Genomic DNA, 18676 nt, shown 5'->3' with positions numbered 1-18676 from the left:
GAAAACTATTGCGATCCCCTATACTTGTGGGTTATCAGTACCACACCAGCACCGGACCCATTCAACATTTTGGAGCCATCAAAGAACATAGTCCAGTGTGCCGAGTGAATTTGAGATGGTTGTTGTTGTTCCACCCACTCGGCCATGAAATCAGCAAGTGCTTGAGACTTGATAGCTTTCTTTGCCTCGAACTTGATGTCAAAATATAGCAGCTCGATGGCCCATTTAGCCACGCGACCAAATGCATCCCGATTGTTAAGAATCTCTGACAGTGGGGCATCGCTGATGACTGATACCGAATGATCTTGAAAGTAATGTGACACCTTCTTTGCTGATAAATATATTCCATAAAGGAGTTTATGGTAATGAGGATACCTTTGCTTCGAAGGGGTTAGTACTTCAGAAATGTAGGGGCGCTGGACTTTGTAAGCTTTGCCTTCCTCTTCTTGCTCGACAGTCAGAACTGTGCAGATGACTTGATCAGTAGCCGCGATGTACAGGAGCATGGGTTCTTTGTTGTACGGAGCAGCAAGCACCGGTTGGGTGGAAAGCAGGGCTTTTAGCTCGACAAACGTTGCTTCTGCCTCGTCATTCCACTCGAACACATCAGACTTTTTCATGAGTCGGTACAAAGGCAATGCCTTCTCACCAAGACAAGAGATGAACCGACTCAGTGCCGCCAGGCAGCCTGTGAGCCTCTGGACATGGTGCACAGGCACCGTGCTTTTCATTCGGACGATGGCGCTGATCTTCTTGGGGTTAACATCGATCCCACGTTTAGAAACAAGGAAACCGAGTAACTTGCCGCCAGGGACTCCGAAAGTGCATTTAGCTGGATTCAGTTTGATATTGTACTTTCTCACGTTGGCGAATGTCTCTGCCAGACAGTCAGTAGGTCAGAACCACAATATCATCCATGTATGCTTCGACATTCCGACTGATTTGATCAAGCACGCACTTTTGGATCTTACGCATGAAAGTGGCGCCAGTATTCTTCAAACCAAAAGGCATGATGATATAGCAGAAACACCCGAAAGGGGTGATGAAGGTCGTTTTTATTTCATCTGGACCATACAGACGGATCTGATGGTAACCATAATAAGCATCGAGAAAGGATAAATGCTCACACCCCGCAGTCGAATCGACAGTTTGATCAATGCGGGGGAGCAAAAAGTGATCCTTCGGGCAGACCTTATTGATGTTCTTGAAATTGATGCACATATGAAGGGACTTGTCCTTATTGGGGACCATGACAACATTTGCGAGCCACTTGGAGTGGTAGACCTCGCGTATGAACTTCGCCTCCAAGAGTCGAGCCACCTCCTCGTTGCTTGCTTTCCTCTTCTCCGTTGCAGACTGGCGCAAATGCTCTTTAATAGGCTTTGCCTTTGGATCCACTCTCAGTCGGTGCTCAGCCAGTTCTCTAGGCACACCCGTCATGTCAACAGGCTTCCATGCGAATATGTCCAGTTCTCACGGAGGAACTGGATGAGCTCGGCTTCCTATTTGTTGTCGAGTGTCATTGATATGTTGGTCGGGGCAGCGTTAGGATTCGTCGGGTGGATGTTCACTGGTTTGACTTCACCAGCCGACTGAAAAGCGGACTCAAAAGGGGGCTTCTTGAAGCACATTAGGTCGGCAGGGTCAGTGTTCTTCCGGTATTCCTCTAGTTCAACCACAACCATCTGTTGATCAGCGATCTTAGAGCCTTGTTGCAAGCACTCTTCGGCTCTCTGTCGATTGCCTGTGACTGTGATGACTCCCTTGGGACCTGGCATCTTCATCTTGAGGTACACATAGCATGGGCGTGCCATGAAACGCGCATAAGCGAGGCGACAAAGGATGGCATGATAAGCACTCTGAAAATCTACAACTTCAAAAGTCAATTTCTCCTTGCAGAAGTTCTTATCTTGGCCTTCTTACCAGGGATGACCCCGTGGAACTGTGTACTGCTTTCACTCAATAGGGACATCGGAATGCCCATTGCTTTTAGGGTTTCTGCATACATGATGTTCAACCCACTCCCACCATCCATCAAGACCTTGCGAAGATGAACTCCTCCGACAACTGGGTCGACCACCAAAGCTTGTCGACCCGGAGTAGCGACGTGAACAGGGTGATCCAACTGATCGAACGTTATGGGAGTTTGAGTCCACTTGAGGTATGAGGGGTTGGTCAGAACTATCATGTTGACCTCTTTGTTAATGACTTTCAATCGACTTCTGCTCTCTACATCAGCAAAAATCATCAAGGTGGCGTTGATACTCGGGAAATCTTCCTTATCCTCTTCATCCTCCTTCTCAGGAGTCTTCTCACTCGACGGCGTATCATTGAACTGTTGGATCAACACCCTACACTGACAAGTGGTGTGCTTGGGAAATATCAGATTGCCATCCTCATATTTCTACATTTGGATTGCACACGGTAGATCCAGAACATCTGACTCATTCTTAGACTTCTTTGGGGGAAATTCCCTTTGGGTTTTCCCTTGAATTTTCCTTGTGCCGCCAGGGCGGCTGCTTCTGCTGGAGTGGAACCATCAGCCTTGCGCCTCTGTTTCCGATTTAAATTGCCACCAGCATCGTTGTCGATTGCTTTTTCTTTACCGCTGCGGATGCGGTCTTATTCTTCACCATTGACGTATCGGGCAGCAATCTCCATCATCTTGCTCATGGACATGTCGCCTGTACGGCCGAACTTCAAATATAGCTCCCTGTACCTGACACCAGCTTTGAAAGCGCAGACTGTCTCGTGCTCGGAAACGTCTCCACCATGTGATGAAGGGTGGCCCAACGTTGGATATAATCTCTCAAAGATTCATTCGGCTTCTGCACGCAAAGTTGCAACTCGGACAAACCTGCAGGACGCTTGCATGTGCCCTTGAATGTTTTGATGAGCACTCGGGCGATATCTTCCCACCAGTAGATGCTAGAAGGAGCCAACTGATTCAGCCACGCCCTGGCCGAACCATCCAACATCAGAGGCAAATTCTTCATGGCTACGCTGTCGTTGCCTCCACCAATCTGCACTGCCACTTGGTAGTCATCAAGCCATGTTTCAGGCTTAGATTCTCCTATGAACTTACTTATTCCATCTGCCAACCTGAAGTTGGGGGGAATATCAGCTGAACGGATTGCTCTACTGAAGCACTCGGGGCCAGAAACTATAGTGCCGCTCCCACTCGGACGATCTCTATCAAAACCATCTGTGTGAGCTCTATCCCTGTCAATCCTCCTCTGTGCGAGTACATTTCTCGCATCAAATCCAGGACTCTGCTCGTCATCGAAAGGGCGTCTGTCGTCGTAGTGTCGGGACACATACGTACCACTCCTCGGAGGAGAATGCACCTAACGGCGGTCATCACGGAGGTATCAGGGAGCGAACTGATTCCGCCCCTGATCTCTGTGTTGATTCTCTCGGTAGCCTCCGTCTCTGTGACGATGAGGTGACCCTGGACTGAAAACTGAACGAACTGTATCTGCTCTGGGTGAATTGTTGTGCAACCTATTGAGCGACTGTGACACAGCTGAGTTTTGTTGCTATGCTGCTTGAAGCAAAGTACGAATCTGCTCTAAGCCTCTACCAGCCTCTGAGTCTGACGGCTGAATGGAATCTGCTATCTTAGCGGCAGCTGCAACATTAAGTACCAGAGTACGAAATACCTCGATGTTGTTTTGAGGTCCACTCGAAAAGAGTTGTCGCTGATGTCGACTGGAAAATGAAGGACGAAGGTGGGCGTGTCCACTCGACGGTTCTCCAACTTCGCATTCGCCGCGACCGAATCCAGGTGGTCTCTCCATAGAACCCGCCATGAAGACCTCTGCCGCAGGATTGCAACACTCGCACTCGAAACGAACATCAGACTGATCTGATGCCGAGTGGATCGCGCCCCGAAGAGGTTCAGCAGGCCCGATTGCAGCAATCTGCGAAGATGACAGAGGTGGTGCCTGGCAAGCCACTGCGTGTTTCACCCATCGCTGAAGTCATGAGCGACCGGATCGCTTGTGATGACGAGTAGTGGAGCGAACGGTCGACACCAAAGTCGACGGCTGCCGAAGGAGTACGCCGCAGGAGCTTGCACGGAAGTGCGTTGCCTTGTGAATTGGGAGCGCCTCGATGTCGAGAGGCACCTCCTGAAGCCATGCCGAGTCATTGGCAATGAAGACGAGCGCGCCAATACGGATCTCGCCGCCCAAGAACGAATCGTAGCCAAAAGACATGACGGGGAATGAAAATCGCAAACTTGCCAGAAGTCGCTTAGACGCCTGCCCCACGGTGGGCGCCAACTATCGTGGGAATGAACCTGACAGTAGAGGTGTAGGGTACGAAAGAAGAGGGCAGAGTCCTAGCTATGACAAGCTTGTACGCAAGATGTATGAGTTCAAGCCCCTCTCGTAAAGGTAATAGCCCTGCGTCTCGGTGCTCGGGAGCTCTTGCAGTGTGGAATGTGTGTTACAGGGGGTGCGAACCCTTGTGCGGGAGGGGAGGGGTGGCTTATATAGAGTGTGCTACCCCTCATCAAGGCCCGGCATCTAAGGGTTCGATCAATGGAGTTTAAAGGTGTACGTTACTGATAACGTATGTAATTTATGTTATTTATGATGACCAGCCAAACGCTTGCCTGTTGGCCTCCCTGGAGTGGCTTCTGGTCTTCTGCGTCGACTGGCTTCTTTCAAATGGAAGTTGGTTGTCGAGTGAAGGGGAAAAATACTCCGAGTGACCTCTTAACGAGTGACTTAGACGCTATGGATATCCAATCGGAATCTTCCTTGTGGCCTTCAAGTCTTTAATGAGGTACCCTTAGGTAGGACATCTAAGTCAGGCATGTGACCCTACCCTAGGTACATGTCCCCATCACGCGGCGCCAGATGACACCCGTCGCATGCGAGATAGGCGTACACGGGCGGTGGAAGCTTGTCTTGAGTTGTGCTAAAAGATTGATTTGTATGCGTTGAAAGAACGAATAAGGACATCTCCAATAGCTGTAAGATAGTTGTTGGTAAACTTTGTCACTTAGGATATATGATGATGTGGCACCAAATAAATAAGAAAAGAGAGGAAAGTTGTATGTAGATTAACCAACAGCTCTTGCACAAGCTCTAAAGTTAAATAGAAAGAATTGCATTTATTCCCTCTTCTCCTATTGAATAATTTAGATGCAACCATTGGAGTAGTTGTATGATCCCTTATTAGTTGATGACATGGACAATTTTATCAACAAGACTACATACAAACTATTGAAGATGCCCTAAAGAGAGATAGGATTTATAAATCAGCCCATGCATGCATCACGGCTAAACAAGAATCGATGAGAGGGATTACGGTGCACATGCGAGGCTTGCGAAGTTTACTTTGAAATGTCTCGGGAAATAACGTGCAAGTACAAAAAGTCTTAATAAAAAAGTGTTAGTGGAGTCCCGAGTAATTCAGTCGATATCGGGTTTGAAAGTAGGTAAACCTTTATACATGTCGTGTCGGCCGAACTTTTCGCCGGACGCGCACAGATCACTTGATCCAACCGGATCGCACGTGTGGCATATTCTACCGCGGGTCATCCCATGACCGCGCGCATATTGTCGCACGCTATCCCATGGCCGCATGTCGTCATCGCCTTGCAAAAGTTCCACCACTTCGCGCATTCGCCATCGCCGACCATCCTCACAGTTTACGCATCGTCCAACACCCCATGTGCTCCATCACGCACCCCGGCTTCCCTAGAGCACCGTCTTCTACTGCAACCGGCCTTGGATTTTGCTCGCATCGACTACGCGGCAAGGTACAACCGTGGAGGCGACATCCACCAAGGGGACCAATGACGAAATGCTTCTAGGGGACAACCTCGTGATGTTGCAACCGACATTCCGGAAAGCCGTAAGAATGCGACAAAAGAGCTCCAAACAACGACAACACATGCTGGAACCGGCCACTGCCACAACTAAAAGTTTCAACCGGTGTTCCAGAAAGCTTCAACTAGCATAAAAAAGCTTCAAATGGCATCATAGAAATCTTCAACCGACCACGAAAAAAGCTTTGATAGTTGATAATAAAGATTCAACTGTAGTTGGATTTTGCTACTAACGGGAAAATTATCTGTTACATCCATCAGGCGGAGCTGCAACCTCGCGAAGACGGCGGTAACAATTTGCTGCATCTGTTGTCTTTTTTTGCTACGATTCGTGATGTTTTTTGCTACGTCCATTCAACGACGGTGACTGACTCGATAGCCGTCATCGGTTCATTGCATTATCACTAAATAATACCATCTCGCCTTCTTAGAACCAAAACCAATAATTTATACTCCCTCCGTACCTAAATATAAGTCTTTTAAGATATTTCACTAAGTGTCTACATACAGAGCAAAATGAATGAATCTATACTTCAAAGTATGTCTATATACATCCGTATATAGTTCATTAGTTAAACCTCTAAAAAGACTTATATTTAAAAACGGAGGGAGTATATGTCATAAATCGGCTTGTGAATCAATAAGCGGAGAATGAGAATGATGACGTAAAGAAAGGAATGAAGGAATATGCTGCCCTATATGCACTAATTAAGTTGTGAACAATTACAGACGTGGACGGAAGACTACATTGATGAAACCAAAGAAAGTCGTTGACACTTCAGAAAGGTAACAATGTCTCTCGTTGTAAACCACAGACATTTGTGCTAATGAATTTCAGTTGCGAGATATTATGGATTTCAGCTCTAGGGTACCAAATTTGTTTGGGGCAAAAAGCCTTCACAAAACGATTTGCACACCTTGGACTAGCTGTCCCGGCATATCTCCTTTTAAATGCATGTGCGACGTTTTTTTCTACTTCCTCCATTCAAAATTACTTGTCGCATAAATAAATAAAAATACGTTATTTTCTACTTCCTCCATTCAAAATTACTTGTCGCACAAATAAATAAAAATACATGTATCTAGAATTAAAATCCATCTAGATGCATTCATTCTATAAAAGTATTTCCAGATGAAAGAAGTATTTTACTCATAATATACCCTCGTATTTCGTTGGACGTTTCCTGCTCAAGCTGAGAAAGCGGAGCGAATCCAAAAAGATTGCCTCAGTTCACATTGTTCTCGCTTTGTTGTTGCTGGTCTCAAAATAAATTGTTAGCTACTCGTATTGCTCTATGGAAGCTGTCCAGACAACAACAATGCTAAGAAAACACGGGCGTACGGAGCAAAACAAAAAACATTCTAGAGCTCAATAGCAAAAACAATGCAAGGCTCCAATATATGTAACTATGTATGCATGTAACTGATTTGATATTCTTTACCAGGCACAGGGCAAAACTGACTGAAATATATCAAGCAAAGAAACATAGCTATTAAGGAACTGAGAAGCATTTCTGTAAAAGACCACTAGCTCTATGGAAGGATTACAATTACACTCGGCTCAGAAGCAAACAGCATGGACTACAACATCGCATTTATTACGGTTGCAATCATTATTCATCTCTGAAAGGGCTCAATGCCCATTCCCAGGGTGATAGGATGGATAGCGGCTTGCTGCGTTCGCTGAGGTCGCCTGGTAATCCCTGGACTGATAGGGGTAGGCATTGATGTCTGCCCCAAAGTTTGGCATGGAGTTGTCGGCGCGGCTGTATGGCCACTGGCCCATCACCATATCATCAAATTGGCTGTTGGAGTATGAGGGGAGATCAAACTGTGAATAACTCCTGTCCCTAAGCCCTTGAGGGCCACCGTTCATATCACTGTAGTACGGTGCAAGCTCCTCATCATAGTATTGCTCCGACTGCTCAAACAGGTACGGATCACTAAACATGCCATAATCAGGTGTGCTGGCATTATTGGGAACATTATTGGGCATAGAGAACTGCCGAACAAACCCCGGTTGTAGAACCTTTCTTCTGTCGCTGAGCTCCTCGTCCAGCAAGTCATTGATGATGTCAAGGTGCGGAAACTCATCGCCCACCAGGCCTTGTGGTTGGTAAGGAGTGAATCTGGTAGAAATTTCGGACAACAGCTGCTTGCTTCTTGGTCTTCCATTCAAGTTGAGATGATCAGATTCATTGCCCATACTTGAACGCAGTAGACCATGATCATTACTGCTGCTGCTGCTGCAGCTTGCCTGTTGTGAGCTCACTTCTCTCCACTGGTACTGATTGAGTGACTCAGGCTTCACCGTTCCAAACGTAAATCCAGGTTCCAATGATGACTTTTCTGTCCTAGCAGAGTTATCTGGTGACAGAATGGAAGGTGATGATGCAAACATTGATTGTGAATGTGTAACTCCTTGCCCTGATGAACTAGTCTGATGAGTGAGACCGCTTGCTCCAACAGAACTTTTCTCCATCATGGCATTACGGTATGACCGGGGAATGTAGCTAGGAGCACTGGCAGAGGGCTCATTGCCCAACCGTCCAACTGCACTCCTCGAACGAAAAAGAACTGGTGCAGTCTGAACTGTTGAAACAGCAGGTGGTACTTGTTTGGCTGCAGGGACTTGCGGGGCACTCAAGGGCCTTGAAACTGTAATGACCTTGGTTGCACTGGAGCTATTTACTACATAAGTTGGCTTCTGAGGTTCAGATTTGGTGGTTACAGGTACCTGCAGAGGTCTACTTGCTACTGGAACTGGCCTCTCATTATGAGTTGGAGGAACAGACAGAGGTCCTTTATTTGGAACTAGCTGAACAGTTGGGGCAGAAGCCACACCCGTTCTGGTAGTGGCAGTACTAGTTGCAGCAGCTGAAACTTCAGTTGCACGGGAACTCGGATTGTTGGTGCTTTCTAGTGAAGATTTTGGCTGCTGGGAGAACATAGGTTGTTTCTTAACAGGGCTCACAGAAGGAATGGAAGACTCTGGCATTCTTAACTTGGAGGGGCTCGTAACATCAACATGCCGCTGTGCAGTTTGCTTCTTCTGTGACACAACTTTGTCATCCTGAAATGAGTTGATTTGGATTCTTATTCACCCAAGCAGAACACTCGAGAAAATTGATAAAAAAAACAGCAAGAATGAACACCCATATTTCTCAAGAACTGCACAACATGAATGAAAAGGCTGCTGGGCAGGTACATACCCCAGCTTCAAGTCTCATGTCCTTTGAGTTGCTAGATCCATAACTGCCATTGGGTGCTGGATTTGATCCACCATGTGCATGTCCTGTTCGCAAATCAATGTCCTTATTCCTCCGGTTGTTCCCTCTGAATCACAAAATAGACCATGATAAATACCAAATGATAAAAATGAGGAGAAGTAATAAATAAAATCATACCTATTGGATGAGGATTTGACATTTGTCCAGGCACCACCTGTATTCAACCCATTCAAGATAACTGAAGGAACCGAGTCAGATGAACAAGTAGACGAGCTATCATCAACAAATGAAGTCCTCTTTCCTGATTGCTCATTTTGCACATCACCACCTTCAGGAACAGTGCCTCGAGTTTCTGAAGCATCTGTTTCCCAATTAACAGGACTGGATTCACGGTCTTCAAGATCAACATTAAGCACCTCAGAATTATCATCTCTGTTATCAGAGATATCAGATGCTTCGTCAGGATTGTCAGGATTTGAGGTCACTTCTTCAGCTTGACTTGACAAATCATCAGGGTTTCTATCATCTGATGGACTGCCCTCTAGAGCTACTTCCTTCATGTCAACCCTTTCATTTTTCCCTTTATTATTTTTCCGATTGTTTTTCTTTTGTTTGGCCTGAGGGAGAGAAATTAGACATTATCAAAGATGTCCTCAACTAATAAAAAAGGACAGGCATGTCAGAATAGATGAGATGCCAAAACTACAATCTCCTGCTGCATGACAAAGTAGCATCAAAATAGATTCAGGCAAGAACATGGCAAAAACTAGAAACCAAGAATTTGGCAAGATAGATAAAATCTATAATGACAGAATAAGATGGCATGGTTGCACTAGCGGAAGAAAACCAAACCTGCTTTTTCCTGATACGTTTTTCCTTCTCAGCAGCACTACGCTTTGCCTTAAGTTGGATTTCTGCAAGCCCAGCAGCTTCTTCTTCACGAATGAGCTCTTCTTGGCGCTTCAAGGCCACGGCCTCTTGGTATGCCACTTCAATTCGACTGATTCAAGACTTATAAGTGACATGTATATGCAGGCCATAATTGACTCAAGACTTATAAGATGTATGAATTTCATCATGGGACACCTGGTTTCCCAAGAAAAATAATATGGAACCAGGTTTATCAAATACTCCCTCCGTCCCATAATATAAGAACGTTTTTTACACTGGTGTAGTGTCAAAAACGCTCTTATATTCTGGGACGGAGGGAGTATCTAATAAGTAATAACGTATGGTGTATGCTTGCCACAACTTGTAAAACTAGCACCAGGATAGTCATCCACTAAAGTATCAAAGTAACAGAAAATAAAGGTCAAATCTAGCATCAAATGCTGGCAATAGATATTTCAAGTTGCTGACTCTTGTTCCACAATCGTGGAGCAAAATACAAATCCTAGATGGCCATGTTAAACTGCAGAAAATTTCTCACCTGAATATATGAGCCAGGGCAAAAGATTCTAGTGTCTTCCAGCCGAGCTCTATAAGTCGTCTGTCATCGCGCTCAATAGAGTCTTTGTTGAAGTCATCACCTGAGCTGCTTTCCTATAATCACAGAATTGGCTAGGACTTCTTACATACAGTATAACAAGAACTTATCGAGACATGAGTCTTAATAAGAACCTCTTTTTGCTAGATTAACTCATCCTGACACAAGTTAATGACTCTTAGATCCTACCTCACAACAGTAATTTGTAGGAAAGCTTAGTTTATTGAACACAACCTCAAAATTAGGCATCTGATGGTTATAAAATGGATGGCATGAAAAAGGTGTTCCAAATTTAGACGTTAAAGATGTAATGAAAACATCTGAAGTCAATACCCAATGACCTGTACAAGCTGGTAAAATAGAAGATTGTGTACCTTTGTGCGGTTCTGTGAAGCTTTTTCATCCTTGGTAGGCAATTGCTGGTGTGGCAGTGTGTCTAATGTAGCTCTTTCAAGCAAAATTGACACATCATCTGCCAAAACAAACATATCCTGCTCCACAAGCACCATAGAAGTGCTTCGAGCATCTGTCTCTGTTAATTTGGACAACCCCACTTGGTTCTTGCTCTTATATTCCAGAGCCTTCAGTCCGGTATACAGCGAGTCCATTACTAAGGTTGATGTAACTTCCTTTTCTATGAAAAAATGTTTCACTAGAACTTTCAATATGGTGTCAGTCTTTTCCCTTGTCATGCTCCGCCGCATACTTGGATCCATGCCTAGCCAGAATGCATTGAAACTGCAGCCCGCCAATTAAACATTTTAATAATGGAATGGCACAACACAAAAAAAAAAATGGATCAGAGGGAGTATTAATATTTATCTAAAACATGCTTGGTTACAAAGTAGCCAAAAAATACATCTTTATCTAACCTGGACCATCTCAGTCTATCCTCAATTAATCTGCAAAGCTTGCTTCTTCTTTCATCAATAAATCGCCGGCAAATTTGTTCCACATTTGATAAGTACACCCTAACTAGCTCCCTTCGGTACTGGCCATCAAGGCAACGAAATGGGCGGTCTGCCTTCTCCCTCAAATATCACAATGCAGAAGCAGACATGGTTATGCAAAGTAAACATATACTCTCAATTCGAAAAGTAAGTGATGCAACACCAAAGTCCAGCCATAGGCGGTGTAACACACAGTGGGAAAATGGATGCCAAATAACTACAGAAAACAGATACCTAATAACTTGAACTTGAGCTTTAATGGTAAGAACATCCTCAATGACAAAGCCATCATGTAATTTTGATAGCTCCATAAATTTTTTCCATCCCCAATCATGCTCTTTCTTCCAAAACCGGTGCAGCGTATCTGAAATGCCACTTTCTTTAAACTTCACATGCAAAAGTAAACAAAAACTACTAGCCAAGCAAAAATAGTGGTATACCAAACTCACCAGAATACTTGGATTTCTTAGGATCTCTATTAATTACAGCTATTGTAAACTGAGCGAAGTGACTCCATCCTAAAATAAAAGCAAACAATAACAATATTCAAGATAACATAGTGCGCCCAAGAAGTGTGTCATGGTTGGCAACACATGGAACATTTCATTTACCTGGGAGCAGTTTATCATGGTTCGCAACACAAAGAAAGAGTGACAAGTGATTGCAAACATCGCATCCTTGTGGATAAATCAAAATGTACCTGAAAGTCAACCAGTAGATACAACGTGTGATGTGCAGAACAAAAGCTTGAGCCCACAGATCTAACTCAAACATGGTACTTATTGACATTTGAAAGTTAGCAGGCTACATATCAGATCACAAAGCACATAAAAATAGAGAAAAGACTGGCAATATATAAGATACAATGTCCAAGTTACATGTGTAGGCAAATAAGTGAGAAGGCAAGAGCAGTTTTAGCCCACAATGTCACATTACCCACTGCTCAACCAAAAGGCACCACATTCAAGGCATGGCATAGATGTGGCACAATAATAACAAATTAAAAACAAGAATTTAAAGATGATATTGCAACTCCACTTGCTACCCTATGAATATCATACCATTTATAACCGCCAACATCAAAGGAGTTACTCCGTAGCTCCCTCTTGTTGATTTGCGAAAAATTATCAATCCTCCATGTAAACTTTCCATAAAGTTCAGGAGGCCTTGGCCCTATTAGAAGAAAATAAAAGTAACAGGTTAGATAATTGTTGATGTTGATGCTAAATACTTAAGAAATTATACAAGGATTGGAACTAAATCAACCTATCAGAACGCTAAATACTTAAGAAATTATACAAGGATTGGAACTAAATCAACCTATCAGAACGTCCAAGTCCAACTTCTAACAAGCATGTACTCCAGTAGAATCTCCCTATACATAAGGTTGTAAATTGTGTACTCATCATAGTATAGCCAGACCAGTCAGTGAACTACCCAGGTTACTAGTCGAACTGGGAGTTCTACAAAATTATTGTAACAATCGTTTTGCTGATTTTCAACTCAATAAGCAAACAAGGAAAGATGAAACAAGGCAATATAAAACAAACTTATCAGTTCCGTGCCATTCTAGCCGAAACAGTTAGAACGTTCCGTTTCACGACCAGAACAGAATGCAGACGCTGCCATCCATACCACTCCAAATTCACGCTATTGTGCCCAAAACTTCTCTCGTGCCAGTCACCCCAGTACCAGTTGTGGTGTTGTTTATGTTTTGGACTGTGATTTCTATTATAAAGGCACCAGCCCCACCGCATCTTACTCTCTTTGTTGAGGTGATAATAACACGAAGCATTGCGTGTGGAGTTTTGCTGTTCTTGCAGGCATGGGCCATTGGGCCGGCCACTAGCTAGACGTTGTACACAACGCTAGGCCAGGTCCCCACTAGGCAGTAGCGTAGCTAGCGGGTGTGCCGGGTGTGCCATGTGCCATGGCACACCCAGAGTTTTGGGAAATGTTTTTTGCCATGTACTAATGATTAGCTGATTTTCAAGGCCCATCCAAACCAATTGAAATACTCCCTCCGTTCCTAAATATAAGTCTTTTTAGAGATTTCAATACGGACTACATACGGATGCATATAGACATATTTTAGAGTGTAGATTCACTCATTTTGCTCCGTATGGAATGGTATCTCTAAAAAGACTTATATTTAGGACGGAGGGAGTAGATCTTAAAAAAAATAAGTGTGAACATCTTCCATTTCATTTCTGTGTCCGCCACTGCCACTAGGCATTAACCCCTATCGTACCATTGTTTGTACTTTTTTATTCTTTCTTTGATAATATGATTGTATGAGCCTTATTTTTGTGTATATAAGATTAGATGCTTGTAAACTGCAGGACTATATCCTAGAAGATAACACTGTAATGCTCCAATATCGAATTGTTCTGTTTCAAAAACCAAAACAGAACAGTTACCAGAAAGGAACTAAAAGGATTAGTAAGTACGATAAATACAACACTTGGGTGGCATTTGACACTAAAAAACACTATGGCATGCAATGGAGCATACTGAAACAAGATAATACATAACCAGGCCTGAGTACTGTCCTCTTTTTTTGTTCAAACAGTTATGAGAGGTCAGGTTTCAGAGGTAACGTAAAACTTAGCAATAGCTACTGGGAAACATGTATTTTATCCGAATCACATTCACACATGATAGAAACCCTAAGAGATTGTGATATAACATCATTAAATAAGTAAATATTCTTGAACATGCTGAATCCAGTTTGCTAGTACGACAAACAGTATATATTCAGTACTCCATTATTACTTTTGCCATCTGCATACATAAATTAATAAATATATGACTTTGTTTCGACCTCAAGGTTCGGTGAAGTACTATTGGGCTTCCAATAAACAACTCTAGAACCTCAAGAGTTTTAAGCTAAGGAATGCTTCGGCGAATGTATCGTGGTACACATCTCAACAATCCCACGATTTCAACTGGTATTCTAATGTGAGTTGTTTTATGAATGATATTGTATGTATCATGGGCAAATAATGCATCACTAAAGTCTGTAGATTTCAGTCACCTTATAGCACAAAAACTGACACTATAACTGATATAAGATATCTACAACTGATTAGCACTAGAATCATGTAGCACTTTGGCATAACCTGCAGACTCCTCAAGCTGGCATGTCATAAACTTGCCATAGCATAATTAGTTAATTACATGCAACGATCCATAAGCCTATCTCCCCTAATAATAAAGCGCTTCTGTCGTCCGTCGTCGCTATTTTGCAGAAAAACCCCTGTCTTTGTTATAATTTAACCCGCAGTCCTCAAGTCAGCCTGAAACAGTACATGCCGGAGAAAGAAAAAACACCCGCACAATGCTGCCTCCCGATCCCATCTGGACCTCGAGCCCGCCGCCACCTCCCACGCCGCGCGAGCAGCCGTCGCCTACCGCGGGCCTTCTCGCCGGCGAGGCGAGGCGAGGCTGAGGGGGCCGTGCGTGGCCGCGAGGAGGCGGGGTCAAGGAGGCAGGAGGACCCCTGCCGGCGGTGCTCCGTCGAGGACTTGGCGAGGGCGGGGGGCGGCGCGCGGGCGCGAGCCTACTGCGCCGCCCTTGTCGGCCCCGCGGGGGTCGGCAAGACGGCCATCGTCGAGGGCCTCGCGCAGCGAATCGCTGCCGGGAACGTCCCCGACACGCTCGTCGGCGCGCGCATCGTGGAGGTTGACATGGGGTCCATGGTTGCCGGGACGCACTGGCGCGGCATGTTCGAGCAGCGCTTCAAAGACGCCATCAAGCAGGCCGAGGAGGCGCAAGGCAAGGTGATCCTTTTCATCGACGAGATGCACATGGTTGTAGGCGCCGGCGGCGATAGGGGAGGCCCCGTGGACGCCGCCAACATCAGGCGGTCACCGTGGCGCTCGCGGTGATGAACCGGGTGCTGTACAAGCTTGCGCTCGTGCCCATGAAGAATTACCCCTTCTTCCTCGCTCAAGTTCTCACGTTTGGGTAAGTTTGAAGCTTCCAAGGACGTTTAAGCTCAATTCTTGCGAAATTTACACTCGGTGCTGCACGCTTTAAAACAACGTGCAACCCTTTCAGAGTTCCACGCCAACCGAATGCATGTGCAACTTCTTTCTGCGCATCCTTTTTGTACACTGATTTCTGCGAAGTCAATGCACAAACCGATTTTCTAAGTGCTCGTGAACTTCCTAACTTCTGCAGGTATGTTGCGGTGTACTTCTGTGTCCTCTTCGTAAGATATCAGGCCGGTATTGTCACTAGAGAAATGCTAGCGCTTCCAAAATCGCGCTTCATGTTAATTGGATTGCTAGAAGCAATGGGTGTTGCTTCAGGCATGGCTGCTGCAGGTGATTTACTGATACTGATATTCGCACTCTACTTTTAGATTGCAGTATTTCAAATGCAATTCTTAACAGCTACTGTACCTGAACTATGGTTTCTTCACAATTCCGATCATAACTAAAATCAGTTTCGTATTTGCATTTTTGCCCATGCTCACAGCTATGTTGCCTGGGCCATCTATTCCAGTGCTGTCTCAGGTACTATATTTTTTTTTTGCCTGACAGGTTTAAAATTCTCCACATGTTCACTTCTGAGTAGTATTTAATATCCTGTGCCAAGCACAAACATTCTCTTGTACTGCTTACATTCAATCCTGTGTTAACTTGGTTTCATACATATCCCATCTTTGTGATATCCTGGATTTATTTATTATTCCAATTTTCTGATCACTCCTTTTGAGGTTGTTGTTCTGTTACATGTCTCAGTGCTTTCTAGACGTGCTACTTTGATAATCTTGCTAGCTGCAGTGCTAGATTTAATATCTGTGCATAAAGATTAGCACTCCCTCCGATCCATATTAATTGTCGCTGCTTTAGAACAACTTTATACTCTTAACACGCCTGCTGTTGTTTTGCAATCTTTTTTGGTATGGCAGCTTATTTTATCTGTCATTGTTTTGGGAAGGAAATATAGAGCAAACCAAATTATTGGATGCTTGCTTGTTACAACTGGAGTAATTCTATCAGTAGTAAGGTATGAATAGGAACATCTAGCCTACAATGTAGTAAGTAATTCGATTAGTCCACAATGTAGCTTGATGTGTATCTTTGACACCATTCATTTTCTGCCACCAGATAATAGAAGTTGTTCGATTGGTAAATTATTTTTCAGGTTTTCAAATACACACTTATTTGTTTTGCATTCCTTGTAATACATGGCCTTTCTTGCTTTTACAAAATATCGGACCACTAGGACTAAACTTTGTATGTCCCGTTGCAACGCACGGGCTCTTGTGCTAGTGTTTTAAAATTAACAGAAGCACAAACTCATGAATCCTGATTCACAGAAGCACAAAAGATAACCCTAATTTGCTCAGGATAGTTGCCCTAAAGTGCATGGAGCCATGGGCAGTGATTCGGGAGTTGTACATGTATTATGTAGCACCACAACAAAATCAGATGTTCTAGAACACTTTCATGAGGACTAAATAGGTCACAGGCAAGATGGTAAAACTGGAAATGATATATTAAAATAACTATGTTTGAATGAAGCAGTAACAGGTAATATGAACAACATGCAAGGTAAAGTGAACAACACACCACAATCATCATCTTCAGTGTCCGAGTAAGCTGGTGAAGTGGATGGTGTTCCATTCTCCACTTGCTCGCTTGACCTCCACTCAGCTAAAGATTCCCCAGAATGGCTTTGTTGATCACTTGGCAAGTCCTCGGTCGACGAGGATCTACCATCCCCTGTATAGTCTTCAACCAAAGTGCCAGCCATTAACCTATCCACTTGAGGAGGTCGGTGCAGCTACAATAATGAATTCGGATCATAAAGTCATCAAACGTCAGCTTCAATAACAAATGGAGCATAGAAAGGACAAACCTAAAACGCTAGCGCACGAAGACACCAAAAGCGCAAACAACTAGGGTTTCACTAGTCTGTAAGCGAAACATATATCTATCGGCGCTGCATCTTGTAACAAGCAATTGCTAAAAAGTCATGTATACAAAGCTGGCATTGCACGGCAGGCAATGGGATCGGAGACAAGGGTAACGCCCGAGCACAAGCCAATCCAACAAGAACTAGTTCCTGTCACGAGGCATAAAATACCCCACCCATAGATTCCAGAGGGCACCATGGTCGGTCTACGAACCGTCGCCGAACTGAATCTTGAGGCCGCAGAGACAAAAATTAAGCAGCATTAAATCATCTACGCCAAGGCTAATTATATTATCGCCCTACACGCCTGCCCCTGCAACAGCTAATAAGGAAAATAAAAAAGTCAGTGCGCACGCCCACACGGAGCTGGCGCACGGGAGCATCAGCTAAGCTAAACCCAGGCGCCCAACCTAACCTAACCTAACCTAAGCAATCCAAGCACGCGCCCCCGCGCGGAACCCAACGCAATCTCCCACGGGCACGAACTGTGGGGGAGTGACCACGCACGCGCGCAGATTAGATCGGCGCCGCGAGCGGGGCAATGCTCACCTCGCCGAGAAACCTACAGAATAAAATACATCTCCTCCGATTTCGACCCTTCCCCCCGCGTAGTCCGGATCTGACCTCGCCTACGGCCGGTGCCGCTCGGCGTGCGTGCGTCGGAGGAGACATGCCCGGGGATCGAGAGTTACCTACACGTCGTCGTCGTCGTCGTCGTCGTCTGCGGCGGCGGCAGCGAGGGAAGTTACTTCGTCGAGGAGGAGATAGGGAGGGGCGGGGATGGGGGTGGGGGTGGAGGAGAGACGGAGAGGGGGAAGGGAGCAGCGGGGTGTGCGTGCGCCCTAGTCGAGTCGAGTAACGAAATCGGATCGGGTTTAGCGAGGGAGGCTGCCTAAGCTCGGGTTAGGCTCAGGATTATATCAGGAAAATGATTTCTTGTGTATTTCCGGATGGGCGTGGGTATTTTATAGCGTGGCCGCGGGTCAACATTAATTTTACTCTTTTTATGAGCCAGCTAGTGGTATCTCTACTATTCTCTACTATTAAAGGAGAATCTGCCGCCGTCGTGATGGTTCGACCTCGAGCGATTTCCGCTTCTACCGTTAGCTTTTTCACTGTTCCACCAATTTTTTTCTATCCCTCCATAAACCAGGCGATAAACCAGCCGATTAGTTTAATAAAAAAAACGCTAAAACATACCTCGTACGGTCAACAGACAGCCAAACTAAACGGT

General features: G+C 44.8%; 1 protein-coding gene across 2 annotated transcripts; it reads right to left on the bottom strand.

Annotated features, from left to right (window-relative positions):
- Positions 1-7245: 7245 nt before the first annotated feature.
- On the bottom strand, positions 7246-18241 carry LOC123397892 (TNF receptor-associated factor homolog 1a-like). Of its 2 annotated transcripts, none has more exons than XM_045092412.1 (13): positions 18135-18241; positions 17097-17310; positions 12573-12684; positions 12123-12211; positions 11961-12029; positions 11746-11875; positions 11434-11592; positions 10936-11299; positions 10505-10617; positions 9928-10075; positions 9253-9692; positions 9058-9181; positions 7246-8918 (listed from the first exon to the last, which is right to left on the bottom strand). In XM_045092412.1, the coding sequence occupies exons 2-13, from the start codon at positions 17278-17280 to the stop codon at positions 7479-7481; spliced, it is 3372 nt and encodes a 1123-aa protein (XP_044948347.1). In that variant the 5' UTR covers positions 17281-17310; positions 18135-18241; the 3' UTR covers positions 7246-7478. The 2 variants fall into 2 exon arrangements, with proteins under 2 accessions (XP_044948347.1, XP_044948348.1); XM_045092413.1 differs by having other exon boundaries at positions 17100-17310.
- Between the last annotated feature and the right edge of the window lie 435 nt (positions 18242-18676).

Source organism: Hordeum vulgare, chromosome 5H (assembly GCF_904849725.1).
Source record: "Hordeum vulgare subsp. vulgare chromosome 5H, MorexV3_pseudomolecules_assembly, whole genome shotgun sequence".
NCBI classification, from domain to species: Eukaryota; Viridiplantae; Streptophyta; class Magnoliopsida; order Poales; family Poaceae; genus Hordeum; species Hordeum vulgare.
The sequence above is the reverse complement of the archived record's forward strand: the minus strand, read 5'-3'. Positions and strand labels throughout refer to the sequence as shown.

Excerpts from the sequence above, each read along its gene's own strand:
- LOC123397892 (XM_045092412.1), bottom strand. The coding sequence starts at position 17,280 with ATGGCTGGCACTTTGGTTGAAGACTATACAGGGGATGGTAGATCCTCG. Across the intron at positions 11,876-11,960 it reads TAAGAAATCCAAGTATTCTG|ATACGCTGCACCGGTTTTGG; the intron begins GTGAGTTTGGTA and ends GTGGCATTTCAG. Across the intron at positions 9,693-9,927 it reads AACGTATCAGGAAAAAGCAG|GCCAAACAAAAGAAAAACAA; the intron begins GTTTGGTTTTCT and ends TCTCTCCCTCAG.